Source organism: Balearica regulorum, chromosome 17 (assembly GCF_011004875.1).
Source record: "Balearica regulorum gibbericeps isolate bBalReg1 chromosome 17, bBalReg1.pri, whole genome shotgun sequence".
Classification (NCBI taxonomy): domain Eukaryota; kingdom Metazoa; phylum Chordata; class Aves; order Gruiformes; family Gruidae; genus Balearica; species Balearica regulorum.
Genome location: NC_046200.1, coordinates 6332454 through 6358589, shown reverse-complemented (window position 1 = coordinate 6358589; position 26136 = coordinate 6332454). Strand labels below are relative to the sequence as shown.

General features: G+C 35.5%; 1 protein-coding gene across 15 annotated transcripts in view; it reads left to right on the top strand.

The window, feature by feature from the left end:
• The window catches only part of RIMBP2 (RIMS binding protein 2), a 172953-nt gene that overhangs the window by 78783 nt on the left and 68034 nt on the right, over positions 1–26136 (top strand). For 14 of the 15 annotated variants that reach the window (XR_012838130.1, XR_012838131.1, XM_075769526.1 and 11 more), the window contains one exon: positions 23554–23643. Coding sequence is in view for 11 of the 15 variants with exons in the window: in XM_075769526.1 (XP_075625641.1) it covers positions 23554–23643 (90 nt within the window). In the remaining 4 variants the exon portion in view is untranslated. Of the gene's footprint in view, positions 1–4698; positions 4718–23553; positions 23644–26136 lie in introns of those variants that run through there. The other variant, XM_075769529.1, reaches the window with a different exon arrangement.

Here is a 26136-nt window from a genome sequence, read left to right as displayed (position 1 = left end):
GAATATGGCAATAAAAGTTCTCAGGCAGGTTTGATTCAAGTGACATTAATGTCTCCCACCCTGAAAATGTCTTTTCTGGTTCCTAAGCAGGCTGAAAAATCAGAGCCTGGGTTGAGCTGTTAGAACACATGCAGAGATCTGCGAAGAAAAATTAGCTTTCCTCACAGACTGCAAGAATAGCAAAAAGAAGAATAATGATGAAAGCTATTACTGAACAAAACAAATTATTTTTAGAAGCCCTGTTCTCTTAGCTCACCCAGCTGAAAAGAGAAGCCATTCTGTGCCTATGGATCTGCCTGTCACTGTATAGTATAGACACACTGAGTATGTGTAATAAAACTTTTTCAGAAGAATAGGAAAATCCTCCTATTACTCTTATACTATCTGCTCTTTTGAAGAGTGGCCGATTAGAGAGCAGTGAATTTTACGTCAGAGTAACCTACTCTTCTTCACAGGTTTAGAAGTGGTTGTTTCTGTGTCACAACAGTGTACCAGTACTTTGTTTATTTGTTCATGTTTTTGAAAATATAAGAGATCTGGTATCTTATTTAATTTGGAAGTTGGGGCCATATTTAAAATGTAACCTCTCTTTTGCATAGCCTTCAAAAACCCATCACCATTCTCATCTTTAGATTTTTAGAATACAGGAGGCTTTGAAGATCATGAAGATTCTCATTTCTGAGGATTCAGGTAAAGTCCCATGAAAAAGGTTCCAAGAACAAAGATGGATGTTTTCTTTCAGTACTGAATTCCTGTGTAGTTTCACTTGTGGACTCCTCTGCAGTTTCACAATACTACAGTACATCAGAAAGACAGAGTTCTAGTGCCATAGAAACTAAGTTATTAGATCCCAGGCTACCAGAGATTATTGAGAGCAATAGTGAGACTTCAAGCTCCAAATTAAACCTCATGGGAGCTGTGCGATGTATTTTATCTTTCTGGCAAACTGGTAAGTTAGACCAAATCAGGCTGAGAATCCGTCTCAATGCCAAATTCAGTCTACAGGAGGAATCTGCTTTGAATCAGAGATGGGTTGTCTCATGGATGACTAAGGTGCAGTCGGTTCCCTGTATGATAGCAATGACTTCTGGTTAGCTACCCCTTCTGTTAAGAATTACTACATTTGCAAATGCTTTTGTCACCTTAATCCTTTGTGTGTTGCCTGTCAAACACCTCGTATGGAGTAAGAGCTTTCTGATTCTGCTGCTTTTGTGATTATTTATCCTGAGTGAGGCAATATTTGTTACTCTATTATTCTTTCGTCTTCTCTCTTTCTCTCTATTTTAGAATGAATTTCAGTATGATAAGATTAGAGCCACTCTCTAAAATTGAGGAAGAAGTGATTGCATTCATCTGGTAGGAAGTTTTAGGCACATACTAATAACCTAATTAAAGATCTTAACTTTTCAGTGTATACTATTTGTAGTGGACTGGGGTTAATGCAGATGAATGACACTTGAATGGTCCTTAGGTAGATCCTAATGTAAAAACTTTTTCATATAGTTAAAAGAATGTCAGGAGCTCAAAGCAGAAACAAAAACAAACAAACAAAAAAAGCCAAACCCCAGAAGTTCAGCAGATCCTAAACCAAAATGGTCTAATACGGTTCTAACTATTTATCACAAGATTTTAATATCTAAAAATAAGCCTTGATATATCCCAGTACTGAACAGGAATTTGACAGGTTAACAGTTTTGCATAGCTATTAAGGTTATGTGGCCTTGGGTTGTTTGTACATACTAATCCTCTAGTCTACAGTCAGATAACAATATTCATAAATTTTCAAAACAGTGAGGACTAAAGCAAAGAGCTTACTTTAAGTTGCATGGTATTATCTAGTCTTTAAACTGAGAAAAAGAGAAAGATTCAGAGGAGAGTTAGAGATTTCTGTCAAGTTAGTGGCCTGAAGTTTGCAGTGTACTGAATGATTTCCACTTTCTCTTCTCTACCAAAATATATGAAAAAAAGAGGAGAGTTTGGCAAATGAGATGAAATGAACCACACGCTTCTTTTGGGGGTGCTCATGAAAAGAGACATTCTGAACATGAAGGTTAAGTGGAAGTGTAATCATATCTCCTTTTGTTGAACATATTTTCTTCTATTTATTTGTGACATCTGTTGAACTCCCTAACACAATATTACTGTGTTTAGTGGGTTTTATTTTAAACTGTTCTATGGGTCATTTTGGTAGTACTCACATTTACATTGGCCATGAACTGAAATGGATTCAAGTCAAAGTGAAAAAAAAATATATATGTAGCATTCTACAAAGATTTGATCTGTGGTATTTCATAGTTCTGTAGTAATATTATTTAAATGAATGCAGTTTCATGATAAACAGGAAAGATCAAAGAAGAGATTTTTGATAGATGCCTGTCATATCCTTGATACTTCACTATGGCAGTGTGTTGTCTGGGCTTACAAGATCAGATTGTACATATATAGTGACACAGACCTACAAGTGATATACTGCAATGTATAAAGCTCTATTGCAACATAGTAAGATTTCTCACTGAATGTGTAAATACTACTATTCTAATCTGTGGTGACATTTTACTGCCATAGCAGATGATCATCCTTGTAAACAACGGTGAATTTCTGAATCTGTAGAACTCAGCTAGAGACTAGCAGGTTTTGTTCCATATGTTTGTTAACAGTTTTTCCATGTTCAATAAGAATGCATCAACACCTCAAAACCACTAAAAAGCATTTTGCCTTTGAAAACTTGCTGATGTGTAAATCAGGGTCATGTCTTGCCAGTGGCTAACCAGGTGATTGAATGTGCTGAGGCGGTTTATTGTAGGAGACAGGAGCTAGTGTGCATATGCACCATGATGAATAGGACTAAATTTCCTCTCCTTCCCTTAAACCAGGCAGTAGTCGAAGGGGACAAAGTACTTTGGGAGTTTGCTGTGCTTTCCACAGAGGCTTCTGCTTATCACTGGTTGCTGGGACACCCTTCTTTCTGTCTTTAATTTGGCTGTGATTTCAGTTCACAGGCTGGTCTGTGCAGTTTAATTCAGGTTTCACCTTGATTCTTTTTGAATACTTATGAAAATTTATTGGAAACTTGGTCTCTGGGGTTTTTGTTTTGCTGCTTCCCCCCGCCCCCCAGGTGGGATTGGTGCCCAGTCCTATGAATTGTAAAACCATAGTTTAAATGAGGATTGTGTCTATCATTGAATCTTTTATTCTGTATTAATTAATAGAATATCAGACATATGTGAAACTAAAACTTGTACGTGATAAATGCATGTAGACCATTGCTGATACTTTCTTAAAATCAGGAATGATATTAATTAGCTGGTTGGGGATTTGGCAGTGTATTTGAAACCCACATTGTAGGGCTACTGAAAGAGTAATTTAAATTGGCAGATGGCAAGCTATTCTGTTGCCAGCTTGTTTGCTTGGTTGTTCACTCTAGTCTCTTTCAGATTTCAGAAGCTAAGAAATCAGTCCTCTGAAATTCCTGAAATCAAAGACTTAGTGCTCCCAAGATTCAAGTTGGCAAGGGACTGCTCTAGGGCAGCAGTGTCAGGTAGATTGTATTTAAAACAAGAACCTTTCCTTCCTTTCACTTGCACAAAGAAGTATGAAATGTCAAGGTTGTGTTCAGAATTCTAATAAAACCACAAGTGGAAAAGTCAAAATCCTCCACGAAAAGGAATATTACCCAAGAGAACTGTATAGTTTTATTTGAAAAGCACTTTGTAAGTATGTATGGAATGACACCTAATCACTGAATATTGCTGTTTTGATTGTATTGTGATACAGAGCAAACACCAATGAAAACAGTCAACTGCAACAATGGAATTGTCCAGCTTCATTTTTTCCAAAGTTGTAGTGCTTGTGTTCCTTGAAGTCTGAATTGGTGTTTAAAATGAGGACTTGCCTCAAGGAGGTTATTTTTTTTAGTGTGCATTTCACTGGACAGCAAAGCAATTACTTCCTAAATTTAGAAATTATTCCCTACCACATTATATCAGGATTAGACTCATTTTGGCATTTGAGCAACTTTCAACACACATTTTGCACATAAGAAGAAATAATGCCATTTGACAATCTGGCAGAGAAAAAATGTTCAAAATTTATATCGCTTTCCAACCTGTCCAGGGATCAGGACAGGGATTTTCAGGTTTTCTGTGGCAGAGATGTAGATTACCGTAACCTTCAGTTTGCCATCTTTACTCTGCAGAGGCATTTCACTTCACTGTGGGCAATTTGGGACCCTCAGGGAAAACTGCTCTTTTATTTTCTACTTGTGGTTCAGCTCGCAATGCTTGAGTTAAGAGACTGAGTTAAGGAGACAGCATTAACTTAAATCCAGTCATTCTCAAAGAAAGAATAAACTGATGTTAAGTCATTTGTTTAATTATGTAGTTAAAGCCCATTTAAGGTGATATAGTCTTGGCAGCACCAAGACTGAATCATGCTGAATTATGCTGAAAAAAGTAAAGAAAAGGCCCAGATTCCTATCCTCTCAATCAGGCACGAAAACCACATACAAAACATGCTGGCAGTGAGTTTCATTTCCTCTGGGTAAATAAAGCATCATCTGAGTGTTTGAGGGCTGCGGTAGTTTGCATTTGGTCAAGCTCCTAATCAAGTGGCAGTTTCCATTTTGACAAGGACAGAAACAGATTCATAAGTTTGAAGAAATGGAGTTAACAAGCTTCCTTCAGCTGCTGTTTTTTCAGCAGAAAATAAAAGGAGAAAGGTAACATGGATTCTCTAGCTAGTTACGGTGTCAACAAGAGATGTAACTCAAAATTTCTCCCTTGTAGTTTGATTTCACTATTTTATTTTTTTTTTAAAACCACCCTAAGGCTGTCTATTTTTTCTCCTGACTCATTTTCTGCTTTGTGAAGAGCTTCACAGGTCTGTTAAGCAGAACTAAACTTTGCATAGCTGCATGAAATCTGAAATGCCTGAGTGGAAGAAATGGATTAAGCAGATAATCTCCTATCATACTTCAAATAATTTGAAGCATAGGGGTTTAAAAAGCAATAATTTTATATGGAGAAATTTTTTTTAAAAAGGAAGGTTATATTCCTGATGTACATTAAATAAATAATAGTTTTCTTTTCTTAAAAGAATTTCAGAGCACTTTTAAACAGTAAAGGAATGTCTTTATGTGTAGGCTTGACCATAGGTAGATTGCTTGTCCGTAATAAGAATTTATTCTACATCTAATTCAAATGAGTCATACTGATTTATTTCTAGTTCTTCTGTGTGTTCTCCACCATTTGCTAGTATTATTTGTGAAAGAAGGAAATATGTGAGAACTTCGTGCCTTCTGCCACACACTGGGTGTAGTGCTGTAAAGGGTAAGTAGAAGGGAAAAGAAATCATCTTTTGTGTAAATACCACTTTTTGGCCTTCACAAGTTGTTCCAGATCAAATCTTTTCTTTGTGAATTAGCCAAAGATAGACTGAATCATCCTCTGAACTATAATAAGCATAATAATCAGAAATCAATCTTAAAAATAATTTCCACCATTAAATGTAGTGTAAATTGAAGGAGAAGAAAATGTGGTTAAATTGGGCTTGGAGGAGAAAGCCTGTAACGTCTTTTTCTATGGAATTGAATTTAGTGTTAATTGGCTGGAAGCTTACAAAATAAACCAACAGTAAACCACTAATGGAGGGAAAGGCTCACTAATGAGGGGATGTGCAAATTTAGGAGAAAGTCAAAACACTGTCACTGGTCTTGAGATAAATGATGAATTAAATGCTAGGTCCTGTATTCACATCCTGCACACTAGAAAGTTCACGGAGTCTTTCCTGGAGGGAAAGAGAAAGCAGATGTGTTTCATCTTGCAGGTAGACACAGATGTTTGAATTTTGCCTATGATGACATATTTTACAACATAATTGTTGTTAGTTTTTCACAAAATTGCTTTAATTGCAAATTCCATGATATGCTTTAAGCTGGTAGATGCATGACATATTTCTTCCTTTGTTTACCACTTGCTGTTCCCCTAGTTCTGCCATCGAAGATGTTGTCTTGCCAGTGTTACTTTGCTACTGGGTATGTCAAGTCCTTTAAAGACCTGTAAGTTTATATTGCTGAGGTTCACCTGATTTTAAATATATGTGACTGTCTTGTGACCATATATGCAAGGGCAGATCTTCAAATTGATAAAAAGCTTATTTTAGTATTATCTTGAGAGATCTGCCATCTCTAATCACATTTTTCTTGTCTTCCTTAATTTTTTAAGAGACATAGGCAAAAAGGCAATTCATCTATTTCTAGCTTATGCAAAAATAAATTGCATGACTGACTTGTAAAATGCTTACATGAGATTTTTACACTCACAGTAATGGTGCTAGTCTTTGCAAGTACAAAAATAGCAATTTATTATGAAAATTGAGTTTGCATTCCTAAAAGCAGATTTTATCCCTGATTTCTATCAGACAGGCTTCACACCAAACTGGCAATAGAGGAGGGAAAGAATTGGCAGGAGTGTTCAAAGTTATCCTTTAATGAGGTGAAAGGCAGGCTGGCTGTTGGAGTAACAGACTTTTAACAAAACAGCAAAATTGTGGTTTCCTTTGGATAAGGTTAGGTGATTTCAGAGCCGATCAGCTGTCTGGGCTATGTTTTGGCAGTCAAAAGATAACACACATAACAATTTATGTCTAGAATTTTCTTTTTGATTGGCCCAGCAGCGATCTTTAAATCTAATCTATAAAAACTCTGGAACTGGAAGGTTGCTGACTTTCACTGGAGTTGATTTTTCTTTTTCTGAGTGTAGCACATGTGTGCAGATATAGTTTGACACACGTATGTAAACATACATACTCTTCTCTCCATAACTCACTTTCTGGAGAAAGGGACTGGTAGTCAGAACGTTAAAAAGTGGTATGTTCAGGTTGTAAATGGTACATTCTGTTACCACACTATGCAGTAGTGTGTGTGTTTTGTAGTTGGACAAACTAGGTTACTGTATGAAATAACCTGAAATAAGTGAAGATTATGCAGAAGAGTAAAACAGTGCAGACTTTGGTTTTGTACGTTGAAATGGCCTTCTGTCATGGGTTCTTTCTTTTGTATGTAGATAAAAAAATCACACGAACATTGTGGAAGAACTTTTCCTTTTAGCAACTGAAAATGCTAATAAGTTTTCTTACATACATGTAAACTGAACAAATGAAACTCTACCTTCCTTTTTGGTTGGCTTTATGGTAGTTTAGGCTCATAAATTCTTAAGACCCGTGCATGCAAGGAAATAAATAACATGTGTTCGAGAGAGTGCAGCTGAAATCAGTAGTTTACCTATGGAGGGTTGTAGTGTTAAATCAAAACTGAATAGATATGATGGAATTTAAAATACTTAATCAAAAGCAGCATGTGTAGCCACTGCTTTTCCTTCAATAGAATATGAGAGTAAGCCCATGATTTTCACGTATTTACATCAGATTTTCCACAATCATGGTTCCTCCATTTTAAAATGCACATTAATGCTGCAATGATAGCTCACCAAAAGGCAGCCTCCCCACAAACATAGATATCGCTTGCAATGAGGTGCTAAGAAATGGTTCTCATAGATGTACATTCCTGTCAAAATGTTTCTGTGAAAATAGAAGTTAGTTTAGTTCTACAGTCAATGGAAATACTTTAAATAGCAGATTAGAGCTATGTATTCTGCATTAGGAAATTTAGGAAAAATATTAATCTTTTATGTGCTATTATGCTTGTTAGAATGACAGACATTTTGATTGTCACTGGAGCAGGGGGATCTGTCAAGACATCTGATCTCTGGTACCTCAGTGATCTCTGGTAATCACTTTTTTGCAGGCAGGTGTTATTCTTCAGTAGATAGTTGGAAAAAACAATCAGTGATATGAAGTTTGTTTTAGAAAACTTCATAAATGTGCAGCCATCTGAGCCTATCTTTAATTTTCAGTTTCATTCTTCACTTTGCTGATAGCCATATCAGAATTCAGTGATGCTCAACTTCATTTAAACCTAGTGTCAGTATGGTGAGATTTCATCTAGGTCTCAAGAAAAAGCTGGGCATCATGTGCATTTGACATCCCTACACTACAGCATTTAAAATGCATGCATAACTATTATTGTAGTCTATTTTAAAAATGCAGAGGATAGCTAGCTGCCTTCGCTTCTGTGTTAAAGTGACAGATGAGACACCATGCAGTGTCCCTTGGAAGCAGAGTTGATCTTCAGCTGATATTATTGATACTTTTGAATTAATATATTCAGAAATGCAGCTAAGCTGTGTTGTTTTGAATATTCCCTGCTATCTTCTGGTCTAACTATTTTTCCCCAAGGTTTCCTGATAGCCATCATATGAACACATACATTCTTACTGTCTTTTTCAGTTCTTCATGTGCCTAGAAATGCTGCCTAATTTCAAAAATCTTTATTGATAATGGGAGATAAATTGAACTTCCCCTTTGATTAACCTTCTGTTTTGAAATTCAGCCCATTGCAATTCAGAAGTGTCACTTAAATTTCTTATCTGTAAACATTTAACCAAAACTAATTTCTTTTGGCTTTATTAGAGCTAATTAGTTTGCTTGAGGACTGAAAATCTCTCAGCATTCCTTGTTACAGATAAATACATCAGAGGGAAAAAAGCAATAATTGAAAGTTACTTCAATATGAATAAAAAAATATATGTTAACGAAATTCATAATAGGTAGAATACAGTTGACAATATCTGGTCTCATGTGTCTAAAGTGCTGGAAATTTTAGTGTAGTTTTTAAATGTTCTCTGAGGATTTGTTTTGCATAGAGAATTATAATTACCTTGTGGGAGAGATCCATTGCTTCATGAATAGATTTTCAGCTGGAGTTTTTTTCTTAATTGATGAGTTGGGAGAGTTCAGAAATTATGCTGATCTTGTCTGTATATAGCTTACGAGGTTGCTATACAAAGATGAAACATGAGGGTTATTTTAATCAAATATAATCTTTTCTCTATTTTTTCAGTTGATGATTCATGAGAAAACATAATGTTGATAGTTTTCAGAAACATATGGCAAACAAGTTTTATCTTTTATAAATAAAGATTTTTTTTTTTTCCTGTTCATTGTTTTCCTCAATTGTGCTGATAATGCACAGCACGTGAGGATCAGAAACTGTGAAGTGATAATAAGTTCAGGTGAAATGAAGTTGGAACTAATCTACATCTTCCCAGAATTTAAACTGAATTCATTCTTTTTCAGGTTTTGGGATGGTGTATGTTACTGAAGATGTCTTTAGAAATGGGCTTGTCCCTTTGTATGTCTGTGAATAGAGAAAGAAATAAATTGGTGAAGTAGACAGTACAATGAGTTGGTCTAACTATTTCTGGTAATGATTGGAATCTTAACACATTAGATTTTATATCAAGTCATATCCTTTATTACATAAAGTAATGATTTCATTAATCTGTTTCTCAAACTGGCTTTGTACTTGCTTAAAACTTGAAATAAACTCGTATACTGGCCTTTTGGTCCAGGCTGTACAGTCTTTGAACTATTTTAAAAGTTCTTCAGTGGCTCGAACCAGATCAGAGCTGTGTATTCCATGAGTTATTTACTTTTTTTTTTAATTATGATCAATTAAACTTTATTTCATCAGTTGGTCAATGTTGCTGCAGTCTCCTGAAAAGACTTTGTCATTTTGAGGTTTCTAGAGCAAAGCCGAATGATAGCTGTATGAAGGTATTGTTTAGATGAAAAGCCTTTCAAATGCAGGTGTGGAGGATGTCACCATTAAAAGCATCCTAAGCCCAGAAGCTAGTATTTGAGCTCTATTTGTTAGCATATACTAGTTGGCAGTATCTTTCAGTTAGAGTACTGGGAGATTGAAGTCATAATTCATTTACAAGTAAATTTTTAAATGCATATGCATAGGATTTTTTTTTTTTACATTGTTTTGGTGAGTAGCAATTTGAAATTAGAGAAAACAAGACATTCTTTGTGAAAAGTGTTCTTTTCAGTGTTTCTGTTTCTTTTTTTTTTCCTATCCTTAAAGCCTTTCCTGAGAACTTCCACAAAGCTGTAAATTTATAGCTGCCACAACAATTGATTTTTATGAACTGAAAAAAATTAAATGTGACAAGCCCTAAAGCTAAATATTATTAGCATTGGAATTATTTTCTCTTTTATCTTTAATTCAGCATGAGAAATTTTCAACACTTACTTTTGTAAAGTGGAATACTATAATTCCAGTAGTAGTAGTAATCATTTACATTGTCCCACCATTTTCAAAGATTTCCTTGCGTGGGATTATTTTCACTGTCCGGAGTTTACTTTTTTTTGTATTTCCCCGTTATATATCATTTGAGTCAAGAATTATTTTCAGTCAGTTCACAAATCAGAAATATTTTGCATCATTTTTCCTCCCCTTTCCATTTTTGTCCTTAAATAAGATTATTTGCTAATCAACTGGTATTTTATACAGAAGATGAATTCTGTGCTCTAAATAGACTCTTCCTGGTTGGTTGCCCTAATGGTCTTCAGACTTAGGAGCTGTTTTCAGGTTGTTCATATTTTCGTTATAAAACTGATTAAATATCAGCAAATATACAAATCACAACAACAAAAATTGTATATCTTTTGAAGGAGGACATAAAATAATGTGAATTTTATATGAAGTGACAGCAAGAAAGAAATTTTTCAAAGCTATATTCAGGATATGAGTAATGCTTATATTTAAAAAGGTTTTATTGGCAAAGAGAAATTGAATTTCCTAGTGCTTAGATTGTTTTGAGTGACAGAAGGCAAAATCCTTTTGCAGTCTCTGTAACTATTTTACACATCCCATTTAATCGATGAGTAAGTAGCAAAAACAAACTCTGTGCTTCCCTGATGTGTCAAGGTTTTATCTTGGAAAGAACTATGAATTATCTTTGGTTATGTAAATGATTACAAATGCCTTAATTCCCAAAATGTCCCTGTCTAGTTCAGGAATATAGTAGTAGCAAGCTGGACACGGAAACTGAGTGAAAGCTTACGGGATCTTTCTTTTCAGCCTCAAGCAGTTAATTATGGACTTTTAAAGAATAAACCAAAATGTAAATATTTACTGATGTTACAGATCACAAAAAGCTTCCCTGCCGCAGGTACTTAAGGAAGCAAGAAGCTGAGCATGGCTTGCCAGCCTTCCTTGTATAAATAAAATTAATCATAACTTACCAAATTACCTGTTTTAATGTGGTTTCGCCTCATCTCATCTGGTGGCCGAGAGGTGTCAGGCGCAAGAAAGCCCTCCCCCAGAACAGCCCCCAGGGGAGTGATGTTCTCTTTCCAGGCAGTGGCTAAAAGGTCAGCTTCGGCTAGTAAGGAAGATTAATTTTAATTTAAGAGTATGATGCAGTACAGCTTGAATGAGCAGAAAGAAACTCTGACTCTTTCTGTTTGCCTGTGTCATTAAGGAGGGAAGATGGATGCAATTGCATGTATACAGGACTGCTTTCTGAGTAAGTGGGGGTGAGATACATTTCATTGCTACCACATGTAACTCTAATGAAATAATTAATGGTTTAAGACTGAGGGTAATATACACCTAATTAGTCATGTTAAAGCAAATTTAAGATTAATTGGAGATGCCAAATAATATGTTTGCTAAGACTTGGCAATAGCAAAGAAATGAGTCTGATTGCAACTTTAATGCAGATTTTTAGCTGATGATTTTCTACTCTGTTGAAAGCAGTCAGGACTCTGTTAGGATTTGTGTCAGAGTTTAATGAAGGAAAAAAAGTATTTTTCAGAGGGTTCAGATAAATTGATTCAATAGTCTACTGCTCTTAAGCAGTTAGTTCCTTGCCTGAATTGGGGGCTCAATGATTTAGTTTTGATTTTATATTAAGCAGAAGAGTATACATTAATATATTAAGCAGAAGAGTATACATTAATTAGATTTAGGAAGGAGAAGAGAAGGAAAAGTAACATGGCAAATACATTGTTTAGATTTTGTGTTGTTACTTATGATATGTTAACACAAAGCGTTTTGCCTATGCTCTGTTCTCTTCAAAAATGCCTGGGAAATTGTCCTTAGAGACTACAGAGATGTAGAGCAGATTTATGGCAGCAAAATAAGAAGTTGTGGTAGTTTTTAAAGGCTTAAAGACTTGCATGTTTGTGTAGAGTGTGATACACAGGAGGATTTTTGTGTTAGTATCTGTCTCTGACTCTGCTTTTATATTGCTGTTCAGTGCCAGTCAAATCATCTAAGACCACATTTCTAAAGGGTTCATTTCTGGTTACTGCCCCAGTTTTTCAGGGATGTCTACAACCAGCAGAGGAATCCAAAATCAACGAACATTTTTTGGTCTTAGTTATTGAGCTTCTCTTTGTGAAAAACAGGTGTCATGTATTTCTCACAGGTTTACTGTACAAACTGTTGACATCCTCAGTGTGTACGTATATCGACATACGTAAGTATTATTCTCGTGGAGATACTGCTCTCATCCTGTTTATTTGCACTCTGTCAAATAACCTTTCCTAATATCATTTTTGTAACTCCAAGCTGCAAAGTATCTTGAAGCAGCTACTGTTTAAAAGCTGTAAACCTTTTCCCATATGCAGAGGATTTCTTGCCTCCAAAATCATGTATTAGACTTGATTCTAGCCCCTATTTTGTCTTATGCTTTAAAAAAGAAAACAATATATTTAGGCAAGGACTTTCTTCTGTTTGGGTAGTGCCTAATATGAAGATGGGTACGTTACTGACATTCAAGGTTGAACTAAAGTTCAAGTAATAAAATAATGACATATTTGAAAAAAATCATCATTTTTTGTGAATTCCAGTATTTGCTAGCTATTGTATTTCTCCTTAATGTCCTTGTGACAGGACTTTAGATGATATTGAGCAAATACACACATAGTAAAACTATTAAGCTTTGTTAAAGTTGTTACATTTCGTGAAATGGATCGAGCAAATATCCATGGTGTTTAGAACAAACTATGTAGCCCTTTCAGATTTAACGTCGTATTATGTAAGAAATTACATAAAGTTCCATTTTTTTTCTGAGTTTTCAAATTGTGTTTCAAATGGTTTGAAAACAGCCTTGATTACTAGAATATGATACGTGGTGATTTCCTGTTGTTTGCGAGTCCTGCAGATGAAAAGAAGGCTTCAAGACTTACCTGTATGTTTGTTCTCCCTAAGGAAGGAATGCAAAGTGTTGTTCAGATCTCTGTAAACAGGAATGAAGTGTTTTGAGGTGGGCGTTTACTTATAATTTTAGTTAAGATTTGGTTGGACCATAGTGTAGTTCTGTACAGCTTTTCTTAAAAAATCCTGCAGGGAAAGCAGTGGCCCATAATACTTTGTTTTGGTTAACTCATAAATTTGTTTAGTGTTCATATATACCATCTTAGCTTAAAAGAAGATGAAAAATTGATTGTACAGTCTTACTTGAAGGCTGTAGTATTATCTGTTCTGAAAACAGAACTGTTGGAGCATGAAGAGCTGTTTGTGAATGATGCTTCTGGCATCTAACCCTTAAAATTATTTAGCATATTTTTCTCGTATCTGTCTTGAAATAAAAAATTATCTTCTGTTTTAGAGTCACTTATAATTTTTAAAAACTGTGCTAAACTTTGCATAGAGATTTCCAAAATTATGCAATATATCAATATAAATTCCTGCCTAATAAAATTATTCTGAGACAATTGAATAATTACTAATGTCACCAGAGTTCACTTTTTTAAAAAAACATTTGCCTCTCTAAATATGTTGCTGAAAAATATGCCAATCTATGAAAAACCATTTAGCTTGTTGAGTTTTAGTTGATGCTATGCTTAGATTCAGTGCATTTCATCCCTTTTTAGTGTCACAGGACTGAGTTTTTCACCTGCTGGGGCATGATGTTACCATGACAACAGCTGATCTTGTTTGCTATTCTCTCCTCTTTGTGCATGACAAAAGGGAAAGCTTTTTGAGAAATATTTGTGAAAGCTGATCTAAGTAATTGCATTTTAATTATCAGTGAAATAGAACAAGAAATGGCTTGCTCTATTTCAGTAAGAATAAGAAATTTCTATTATAAGAAATAGCACAATGAACTTGACAGTTTAATCAAAGTTGACAAGATCTCTCCATGAGCTATTCCTATATAAAAGCGTCTGCAACTGGTGTGTTAGCAGAATACTAACGTACATGACCTTTAGAAGATCCTATAAGGTATTCTACTGGGAGAGCTCCAAGTTCACATTGCCGTTCACCAGTCTTCCGTCTATGTTCTGTTGATCAGCAAATGGAAACCTTAATGCCGTAGTAGATAACTGAATAGATGCTTTCTGTTGCAGCCTTATCCCTAATGAGCTGCAGTGGTGATCAGAACAACTTTGTTCATGTTGTTTAGCTGATGAATTTTGTTTGTTCTGCCACTAGTGAAATCGAAGTAAGTGGAAAATGTGGATAGCAAGTTCCTTATAAATTATCACAAAGTGCAAGTGGAGATTCACACGTGCAGAAACCATTAAAACTACACCATGAATTTTAATTATTTTTAAATGTTTGGTGGCATTTGGTTTGACCTACAAAAATAAGTTAGATCTTTAGCACATCCACTGGACTCAAGACAACAGAACAATTTACTACCAATTGGAGATGTGAAACAAAAGATATGTTGATGGTGAAAAAAAAAAAATATTTTTGTTAAGGGGGCAGTAGGGAATGTCCCCTTCAGACTGTGCCAGCTTGATGCCAGCATTCAAATGAGGTTAATGTTTAAGCCACATTCTGTTTCCTTTGTGCCTTTATGAAGAGGAGGCACCTTGTTCACTTCTTTCTCCCTGAGCAGTGAATAATTTTTCTTTCTCTTGGGTATAAGTTGTCCCTGAATGAACTAGAACTGTGCCATGGTAAATGAGAATTAGACCCTCTGTCTCTCAGATATGTGGTTTAATTTATTGTGTTGAGAAGTGAGTGTAAAAATAATTGAAAGAAAACCCCCTAAATAAATATTGATTTTTGCTGCAGCCTACTAATCAAATTGATTAGCTTTCTAATACTGTCCGAGGGAAAGCACTGCTGTAATATAAAATTTAAGATTAATTCACTACTAAAGGCTGCAGAAATGTATTTTTATTGTATCTTTGGCTATGTTTATGTTCCCAGCAGCTGGATGTTATTTGAAAGGTGGAACACAAACATGCTTATTTTTTAAAGGAAATACGAAGTAGTAGCTTGGCTAACTTGGGGTGAGGGGGTATCTTAGGAAGGCAGCCTAGGCAAAAGCTAAAGCACATTGTGTAGGTGCTCTGGGTGGCTAAATTGGGAGCAGCTGTGTTGTCAGTGGTAGAATTACTTTGGAACGAAGCTTGTATTAAAACTTAGGCTTATCAAAGTAATTTTTTATGGTTACTGATGAAAGCATTATCAATATTGCATAATTTTAGTTATTTGAACAGCCTTAGACTGACAGTATTACAGTGTTAACATACATAAATAACTCCTTATTGATAAATAACTCATTATTGATGAGAATTGACCTCTGCCTTATCCCTTATTTTTCTTTGAAGTTGATAGGCCTAAAATTACCTTGAATTGATTCTTCAGTTATCAGCTATACATTTGCATACTACTTTTCCACAACAAGATTATGTATGATTTTGTCATTAAGGAATTAAGCAGCTATCCAATAATAACATTTAATTGCAAATGCTGAGAAGGTTTTAAAAGATGATACTGAAAAACATAAGTTATACAATTGCTGTCTTTGCTTGTTGCAATAGTGTTTGATGCTTTCTGCAGAAGCTAACAAGAAAAAAAATAATGCCACCTGCTGCCATTTAGAGGCTTCGTTCCATCTGTGTTGTGAACTGAAAGTGTGCAAAGACATTTGGTCTTTTGCTTTTGAGTATAGAGTCTAGTTGATGCATTCCATATACCTCATGGAGGAAGCAAGACATCATAAAATACGAACATAATAGCAAATACTAAATAAAGTTATTATGGGGATTGTCTGCTTTTTTTACTGTCTTCATGAGTACTTCCTTCAGCCACAGTAGGTATAACGTCCAAAAGTAATGTATTGGAAAGAACTTGCGTATTTGGTAATTCATTATAAACAGCTGCAGCTAGAATGTCTGCTGTGTTATTCACAACTACGGATGCTATAATAAAACTATTGCACTTAGATATATCTAAAGTTATCACTTTACCCATTTTCATTATTAAAAGAGATGAGAGGGTCTTTTCATGTTCATACTATGTGCCATTGGTGAAGAAAACATGATGGAGAGTGTGATGAACAATTATCAGTGATGGCCATAGTCTGAGCAGCAGGAAATCAAATATGGTTAAATGTGATGCTAAAATAGAGCAATCTTCAAGAAGTGCAGGTGAATCTGATGTTGATCTGCCCTTTTCCTCTCTGATCATGCAAAACATGGCAGTGAGTACCTCATCATGTAAGTCAGTGTTGTTACGGGGGTGACGGATTTGAGATGGTAGAAAATATTGTGTGGACAAGTTACAAGAAACAGTTGCGTGAAAAGCTAATACTCCAAAGGACAAGACACAAAGAGTGTTAGTGAAATGAGTTGGTAGCGCAAAGCTTGTTATCTTAAGAGTCTTACTGAAGTGAAAAAATAATAGCATGCATTAATTGTTTGTGCTTCCTCCATAACATCTGGTCCTGGTCGCTGTAGTGCCAAGACACTGGTGATTTCCAAGTGCAATAAACTGCTACAGTTCCTGTGTTCCTTATTTAGTAGGGCTTTTTAAGAAGCGCTATTTTTATACAGTGTTTCTTATGCTAAATTCAGCCTACTCATTAGAGTGGTAAAGCAGCATTTGTTTTCCTTTGTTAGAACAAAGTATAATTTGCATGGAAAAATTCCTATTTTTAAAATGAAGGAAATCAAATTATGAAGTGATTTTATTTAAAATGCAAGCATTTCTGAATAGATCTTCCGTTATCTTAAGAGTGGTAGTGGAAAAAACTTATGCATGCCTGTTAATATTATCTGTAGAAATTCCTTACTTTTTAAATGCTAACATCATAAAATGTCAGACTACTTTCCTGTACTACTTGCTAACATGCACTTCATCATGACAACTGAGAGGAAGAATCAAATGGAAATAGTAAAACACCTCAAAAAAAAAAAAAAAAAAAAAAAAGAAAAAGTCTTCAGTTTGATTATTTTTCATTGCATTTAATGGTTTTCCACTAACTTATAATACGTTGTTTATTACAAGTGCAACTTTGGAACTGTCACAGTGATAACTGTGGAAGCCAGTACTGGATAGAACTGTACCCTTCATGGGACAGGGAGGGGACATTGAGCATCTTTCAGTGCCTTCTTTGATCCCACTTTTATCCTACTGGCATGCATCCACAGCTCTCAGATATGATGGACGTGATGTCAGAGCACTAACAGCAACAGAAGAACAGCATCTCTTGTGAATGCCATTTTTCTCTGCTTACTTATGGTGTCACTTTGCTCAGTGCTACATTATATAGTGGTTAGAATTATGCAGGACAGCCTGTATTGCATCATCCACATGCTAATTACTAAGAGAAAACCAGAAAGGTTTTAATGGCAGTTTGTTGTACAGACTGTGCCTCTCAGCCTAGCTCTGTTAGCTTCTCCATGTTGAGGTTCTTAAATAGTTCTACTGTGTACTATTCAGAATGAGTCAGCTTTGCCTTTAAAATCTAGCACTTACAAGAAGAAAAAAACGAATTGGTGGCAATGAACCTGACCTTAGAAGTGAGTCATTACAGGGCAAAAATACATGAGAAAAGATCAGAAGTTTCTTCATGTTTCCTTTTTCTTTAAGTACCTGTAGACTAGAGGTTTTCACTTCTCTCTTGGATTAATTCTATTCATATATCATCAAAATAGAGAACTATCACAGGGAACTATAATCAGAGTGTTCTAATACAGTCATTCCAGGTTACTGGCAAAAACAAGTATCAAAGAAAAAGAGCTACAAATAAATGAATAGTGTATAACATTTTTTTAAATGAAAATAATTGATGGATGAGCAAACTAGCACACAGGGTAACAGATGCCTTTCTCCAGGCAATGTAGAACCTTGTTACCCAGACAGTGGTGTCAGATTGTATTAAATCTACAGAAGTCATCCTCCTACCGTGAATTTTTATAGTCAGTCCTCATATCTGTAGGAGAATTTCTACTTTTGATCTGTTACGAACACACATTTTTGCCTTCATTTCTGCACTTAAACAAGATGCAACTTATATATAAGGTAACACAATTTATTTTTAATGTCTTTTATTTTTAATTTCTCATGGATGATTCTTTATTAATTATCTCATGTTTTGTGAAGTATGTACTTGTGTGTGAGCCTTTAAATCCGTGTAGTTCTCTGGGCACCTCTTAAAGAATGTCAGACTGCAGGACTGCTTGTGTTTATATACATTTGGGAGGGCTGTCAATTTTCTGGTTCAGTTTACTTTGCAGATTCTGAAAAGATCATCCTTAGTGTTGTTTTCTTAAATCAAAATGCCTATGTGAGCTGAGAATGCCTGAAGCATTCCTTACATACAGTGGGAAATATCCTTGTTGTTTAGAATATCTTCTGACATGCTAAAGACATATCAGATTCTTTTTGCAAATTATTCTACTTATGGTCCTGACATGAATACAGCTTGATTGACATACCACCACGTATGCAATATACGTAAGTATGGTTTATGCTTCTTGTATTTAACTCGGTAAAAAAGCTTATGCATGAGCAATCTAAGCTCTGTGCAACTTCTACCTACATACATTAGAAAAAGTTTGTGTTTGGTTTGTTCTGTAAATTGATGCTAATCTGTGACAATACTTTCCTTTTTTCTGGGGGAAGGTGAAATAGTTCTACATACAGCTTTTATTGTTTCTTTTCTTGTCATTAATTTTCCACATTCATTTCTCTGTAAAATTTTTGGAGGCATGCTAGACTAGTAATTAAATTGCTTCAAGCCCTTGATTTTTCTAAATGCATATTGTGTAGCAACGTCGTTAGAAAGGGGGTGACAGACTGTTCGACTAATAATTGAAACGCAATGTCAGGACTCTGGAGACTGGTAGGAAGCGTTTTTGGAAGTATGAAGAATTGTTTCCTTTTCACTTGCACATTAGTCTGCTAACATTTAGTCAGCATTTGCCTTTATACTGTGTCTTGGACTAACTGGCTTGATGAGTTCTTAATCTTCACCCTACTTGTCTTTATTAACAGCTGCAGTGGATTGATTTGCATAGGTTAAATGGTAGACCTCATTTGACTCTAGGAAAATGTTGCTTCTTAAATTGTCAGAATTGTTACATATAGTGCATAAATGAAGAGGAGAGGAGAGGGCAGCAGGGGAAAAAAGGACAAAAGTCTCATTAAATTTGTAAAAAGAAGTCAAAAGCTATTTATATAAAAAATAGAAAGGATGAGGGAATGCTTTCCACAGGTTTGTTTTTTGGACAGGTACTGGTTTATTGTCAAGAAGTTTAAACATCTGAATCATGTCAAGCTTCGAAATAAATTGTGAAATCCTACAAAATCTCCTCTTAAATCCAAGCAATAACAGAGTGATGCTTCTTTGCACGATCCCTTTAGAATTTGGTAGAGTTATTAAATTGACAGTGGGGAAGGCTGTAGCGGAGAATCCGTAGCATTCGCAGGCAAGCTGGAGGCAAGAAGCGCATATCCAGCCTACTGCCAGTAAGTCTGTCATTTGTGATGGCTGCCCTATGTATTTGCTGACCTCTTCTTTCTGTTGACTTGGAGGTTCTGTTTGGAATTGGCAGTTGAAAGAGCTGAAGTGAGAAGTGTTGCCCTGTTGTTAATGCATTCAGTGCTAGCTGCCAAGTAAAGGAAAGAGAATGGAAAAATACTTTATTTATTCAGTATCGCATCTTAAGGAAGTGTAGCCTTCCTGTGCGAGAAGAAAGATAGCTGGGATTTTCAAAAGGTGTTTGTCTCCCTTAAAATGTGTTTGAAGTTTCAAAGCTCTTTCAGGATCCAATCATAAAATACTAATGAAGTCAACTCACAACATAGTGGAATGATAATCCAATGTGTTGGATTCCCCTTTGTGTGCTCTGGCCCCAGTCAAATGGGCACACACACAATGGTGGTATGACAGCGCTTTTGAGAAGAGCAGCTGTGAACCGGCAACTTTCAGAGACTGACTGTTGGCCAATAAGAATTTATACCAGGAATTTCAGTTTTCTGGTTTGTGCATGGAAGAAAACTAAAAATGTCATTTTCCTCTACACGACTTCAACTCTCTTTTTTAATATATGAATTGCTATTGGGCAGAGTTTAGCTCTGGGGTAGCTGGGATTAACTTTGATCTTTTTTGTTGAAGGTTTATATTTAACTGGTCTGGAAAATATTGGGGTGGATATTGTTAAGGGACCAAATCACTGAAGTCAATGGATTGAGAGAGAACATAACTGTTTGGTGAAGTACTATTCATGTATACTACACAGAAACTACCTTGTGTTCCTCTTTTGGCAGTAGTACATACTGCTCAGTTAACCACATCACAGGTTACTTTTAGGGACATGACTGACAGTACTATGCAGTAGCTAATATTGCAGCAGAATCTACTGGAATTCTGCTGCCAGGGCCCTTGTTGTTAGGGTTCACCACTGTTGAGAGATGACTTAAGTCAACCAACGATTGAAACTAATATTGTGGGAATTTCTGAGTTGACAGTAATTATGACTTGGATCATTTCCAGAAGACACAGCCCAGTAAATGAACTTGGCTAAAATTTACAAGACTTTAGTTCAGTTTCTGGCTTTTACCAGATTATTGCCATGAGAACTTTATGAATCATTTATTCTTTGTTCCTTAATGGATTTTTTGAGAGCAAGCAACGTAAATATTGTAAGTGTACATGTATTTATGTCACTTCCACACACACTGATAATATATACATATATGCTACTATTTCAGGTGATTCTTGATCCTTATGGATTTAGTTGGGATGGGGAACATAGGTGGTGCTTTATCCTGGCAAATGCGAAAGAATACTGAGAGAAATTGTCATTATGATGAACAGAGATGTAAGTGAAAAGAAACAGGCTTATAACTAAGGACCAGTGAAGCTGGGATAGTTACTGTCCTACTTCTATTCATCCTTGCAAATGTGATAAAAATGTATTTTCTTCAGGTAGGACTAACAGCCAGCTCAGTTGCTGTGCCATCTTTCATAAACTGTTTTCCATTCTGGAGAATTTAAGTAGGGTGTGAAAGATGCTGGCCTAGAATGCCATCAATTACTCCTCCTTTCCCCCCATTTCTGCTTGAATTCCTTTTAATAACACGATTAAAACCTGGTAACTCATTGACACTTGTTCCCTGTTAAAGTCAGCTGAGCAGTATTGATTTGTAACAAATGCAAATTGATCCATTAAAGTCAATGTCAAATCCAGTTTGACAAAAGCCTGCAGTTGTAAGGGTTTCAGTAGCTTAGTTCCACCTTGTAAAGCGCAGAATAGACACACAACACTTTACAAGTGACTTTCAGCAGTTAATAGGACACAATGATTTATTTGTGTATCCAAGGAACTGTTCTGTACAGTTTGTTGATATTATAAAAATATTTACTGATTTAATTCACACCTTTGAAAATGCAACGTGAGCTAAGAAATTCTTTTCATTTGGCCCTTAGAACTGTCTAGCATCTCACAGAGCCTGACTGCCACTTTTAATTGCACCCTGAACAACAGATTTAGCAGTCTTGAGAAATTATAATTGCTGAGCTCCTTATGTGCAAGATGATAGGTATATCTGCAATCAGGAGACTGTGCATATTCTGCAGTTTGTCGTCTTAGTTTTGTTCAGTGCAGTAGCACTTAACGCTTAGTTGAGGGAACGGCTTCCCAAAGGTGATGAGATGTTCTGATATCGTACGATGATGGTGCTGTAACATGTCATTACTTAAGCTGAACTAATTTTCACTATTCTTTGTTTATGTTCAAATTTAACTATCAGATTGGCATTCCAGGTGTGGGCAGAAATGCTGTATCTTCTGCGGAATTAATTGATATATTGAAATATTAAAATCACTGTTACTCAGAATGGCCTTTTGTGTGTGAAATGTTTCATAAAAAGGACATTTTATTCTAATTTTCTATAGAAAAAAATATTCACATAATCATACTATCTTTGTAGCTGATCCTATAAATTTTGAACCCAGTGGTTAATTTCAATCAGATTTGGATGTCACACCTTCTCAGATATCAGTCAAGTAGCCAAGGCAGAAATCTGTAAGCTTCATTACTTCTGATGCTCGGGTAATGAAGTTTTCTATTTAAAACACGGACTTTGTGTGTAGAGAGTTTTGAAATTGATTTAAGAAAGGTATGCTTAAAATAGCAAGTTTTTTGGTTCAAGTAGTATGAAAAGCACATAAATATCAGAATCTTTAAATTGCTTTTTTAGGGCTTACATTGGTAAATAAAAAATTAGCAATTTAATTTTTTTCATATTGAGAATTTTAAAGAGAAATTGTGATAAAGCGTTACTTGAACAGTTTTTCTGTACTAGAGAAATCTGCTGATGGTGTGGATTTTAATGGTGCAAAATCATAAATTATTTCAAGTCACTCAAAAGTGGGCCCAGTTTTGCCCACCTTAGTATAGTTTTTGGCAAATATAACCAATATTCAGAAGATATTGTATAATGTACACTGTAGGATGGGAAGATTACAGATTACTCAGCATGACTGATTGCAGTGTTCATAAGGAATTGAATTTAAGATTTAATCGCAGACAACTACCTTTGTGAACTTGTGCAAAAAAGAAACTGTCAGAAATATCAGAGGATGATGCTATTTTTCCTGAGCTGCATGTATTTTGATTTGTGTGACCTGACAAAGCATTTCCATCCCTCTAATTTGACCTTTGACTGTATATTTGAGTTTTATTTACTTTTCCTTTCTTCCTCCTTATAATGCTGTCTATGTAAATAAAAGTCCATTCCTGAGGCTGTAGTTAATACCTTGATCTTTAGGCGTAGGTTACTTATCTTTTGACTTCCATCTGCATTTCTGAGTTGCTTGTAGTACATAGATGCTCTACCCAGATTCTAAAAACGTTTGTATTAGAATGTGCATATCTACATATATTAGAAATATACATTATAAGTGAAATATGTGAATATAAAAATGTGCACATGGGTGTACATTCCAGTTGCTGGCTTTTGCCCTCAAAATGCTTTCTGAAGACCTAAGTTTGATAGCATTACTTTTTTTCTGGGAGCCAAGTCCTTTCCTCTTCCCAGCTCTAAGTGAGGCAGCCATGTTTGAGCTCTTTGTTACATCCACAGGGAGATTTTTTTTTGTTATTATTTTTATAGGCACCGGGCCTATGAAGTGAGGTCATCTCTCTTTGCCTGCACATCTTTAATCAGATCATCTACTGAAAACATGTGGGTTTACGATAGAGCCAACTGTAATTGCAAGCTAATCTGCTGCTTCCGCACCTTCAGTGCCTTTGGCTCTCTGCCTGATATTACTCTTAATAGTTCGTTAATACCAAATAATGCAAAAACATTGCTTCCTTAAGCACTTAATAGGATGTACTGTAATGGAGATAAATGGTTGATAACACTCTTCACTTGTGTTTTAGGAAAATGAACTGAAGGATGCTGTGCAAGAAAAGAATCGCCTGAGCCTTCAGTATGCAAGTGTGTCCCACAAAGCACTGCAATATGACCAGGTAACGTCATGAGCCCAGAACTCATACATTCATTTGTTACAGAAATCAGGCTGCAGAGTGGATAAAAGTGGATTGTAGAGTTATTTTTTCTAATTTGCTGGCTTCTACTTGAGAACATAAAATATTTTAATTAAAAATAAATTACAAAAATTTATTTTATGAAGAATTGTTATTTTCAAGTGAAAATTTAGGACTCGCTGATAGACTTTAGGGAGGTACATCATCCCTCTGATGCATATTTTTTTGGTATTTTAAATGAGTATTAGGCTTTGGTAATAAGACTTCTTTGGTGATTTTGATGAGACTTGATTCAAAAAATCTCTTCTTTTTCTGAAAAATACTGATAGAAATAATTGCTATCTAATAGGTTTTTTCCCTACCTTTCTGCATTTTTCCTTTGCATTTTTAAATTTCTCAATAAAATGTTGACAAGCTCTTGTCCAGCAGCAAATGTCCAAAACTCAATTTATCAGTTGTTACTTCTCCTGTAGCATGGCACATGGCATAGTCTCAGCTATTTCAGATCATGATATAAAACCTGTTTTAACAGTAAGCATTTTTCTTCAATTCTTTTTTGTGCCTGTTATGGGATAAAAAATATCTTTCTGATTACAGTGTGATTATATCTATGGCAAACACTGCGTGGCATAAGTAGTATGGGAGGAGAGGCTGATGTGCCTCACCACATATGCATTCAGTGGAAGAAGCATCATGAACCAGCCACTTTATAGGGCTACATTTAGCTAAAAATAAAACTCCAATCTGGGATTTCTACAGGGCTTACGTGAGTTGCTCAGCAACCTCATTCATATCAGAAGAGCTGTAACTCATATAGGCTCTGATGAAAGCCCATCTTCAAAGCTTGCAAAACAGTGGTAGCTGCATGCTTTGATATCTCTGACGTGCATGTGTCGTAGAGTAGCTCACTGCTGAATTTCCAAACCAAAGGAGGTCTGATTAATTCCCTGAGACAATGCAAATTACTAAAATTCAGAGATGGCTATGCATGTACTCTGCATTTTGTGTGTAGCACCTGGTATTGAAGCACACCTGAAATTAGCTGTTGCTGAGGAATTTAAATTGTTTTTTACATAAAAAGGCAGTGTAATAATACTTTATGATAAGAGGAAACCTCATATATCATAGCATCGCTTAATTTTATTCATCTATCTCTAGAATTTTTCTCATTCCTAATGTTTTTCTCTTTTTTTTCTTTTTTTTTTTTTTTTTTTGACTTGGAAGGGACCTCAAAGCTCATCTAGTTCCAATCCCCTGCCATGGGCAGGGACACCCTCCACTAGACCAGGTTGCCCAAAGCCCCATCCAACCTGGCCATGAACACTTCCAGGGATGGGGCCTCCACAATTCTCTTTATTGTTGTTTACACATTGCCTTTACTCTGTACTTCATGAGACACATGAAGTCTTTCTTAAGCAGTTTTATATTCTAGCTGACACAAGAATAGCATGCATCATTAATGCAGTGGAGGCTCACTACACTGGTGATACTAAAAGTGTTATCCCTCTTACTATCAGAAAGTGAAGAACTATGCAGTTAATAATGTTTTATTATAGGTAATGTTTGTCTTTTATGACAGTGAAGAGCTTGAGGTACATTGAAAAACCTAGTAAAATCAATTTAAAATATAAACATAAAATGTCAACCTTTGACAGATTAGTCACTAAGTAATAAAATTACCTTTTACTATTGTAGTGTCAGAATTTGTCATACTATGGGTGTTTGTTTCTTCAGATATATTAAATACTGTGAAAGGCACAATGCAGCAATTCTGGATGCCTGTGCTACTAATTTAATATCACAGCCTCACTAGGATCAAAGATTTACTTCAAGCATACCCTCACTTTTAACAATTTTAACAAATGCAATCTTTGCAGTATACCTTGAATGTTAACAAATCTTGTGTTTTCCTTCTTGCATAACAGCTTTTCTGAGGGAATTACTTTGTTTTTTCTGTTTGGGTGTTTTGTTTGTTTTCTTTTTTTTACCAGACACAGTGCAGTTGAGGATAGATTGTGCAGTTTAGGTTACATTTTACTATTCAGAAAGTGTGAACTTATACAACTTTGGATGTGGAGATTGGAGCAGAATTCTAACAGAGTTAAGGCTTAGCCTTGAAGGGGAAAACCTGCCTAAAATAATTTATTCTTTTTCACCCTTGAGAGCTGACCTGAAAAACAGGCCAACTTTATCCAAGCAAATGGGGCTGGAGGAGTGTTTATGCATTCTGTTATATAGCACAGATAAAGCTACTGCTATTTTTGCACAATGTAGTTGCTGAGATTTGACTCTAGAAAGGAGTAGGTACGAGGCTGTCTACCTTTAAATCCACAAAATAAAGCTAAAATTGCACATAACTTACATGATTTAGTTCTGGTTCTTGCATAAGAGAAAAAAGTTGCATTCCTGGAGTGCAGTACTTGTGAAAAAAATTTGCGTGGTTAGGAGGACTATGACACTGGGCTGTAACTGTTT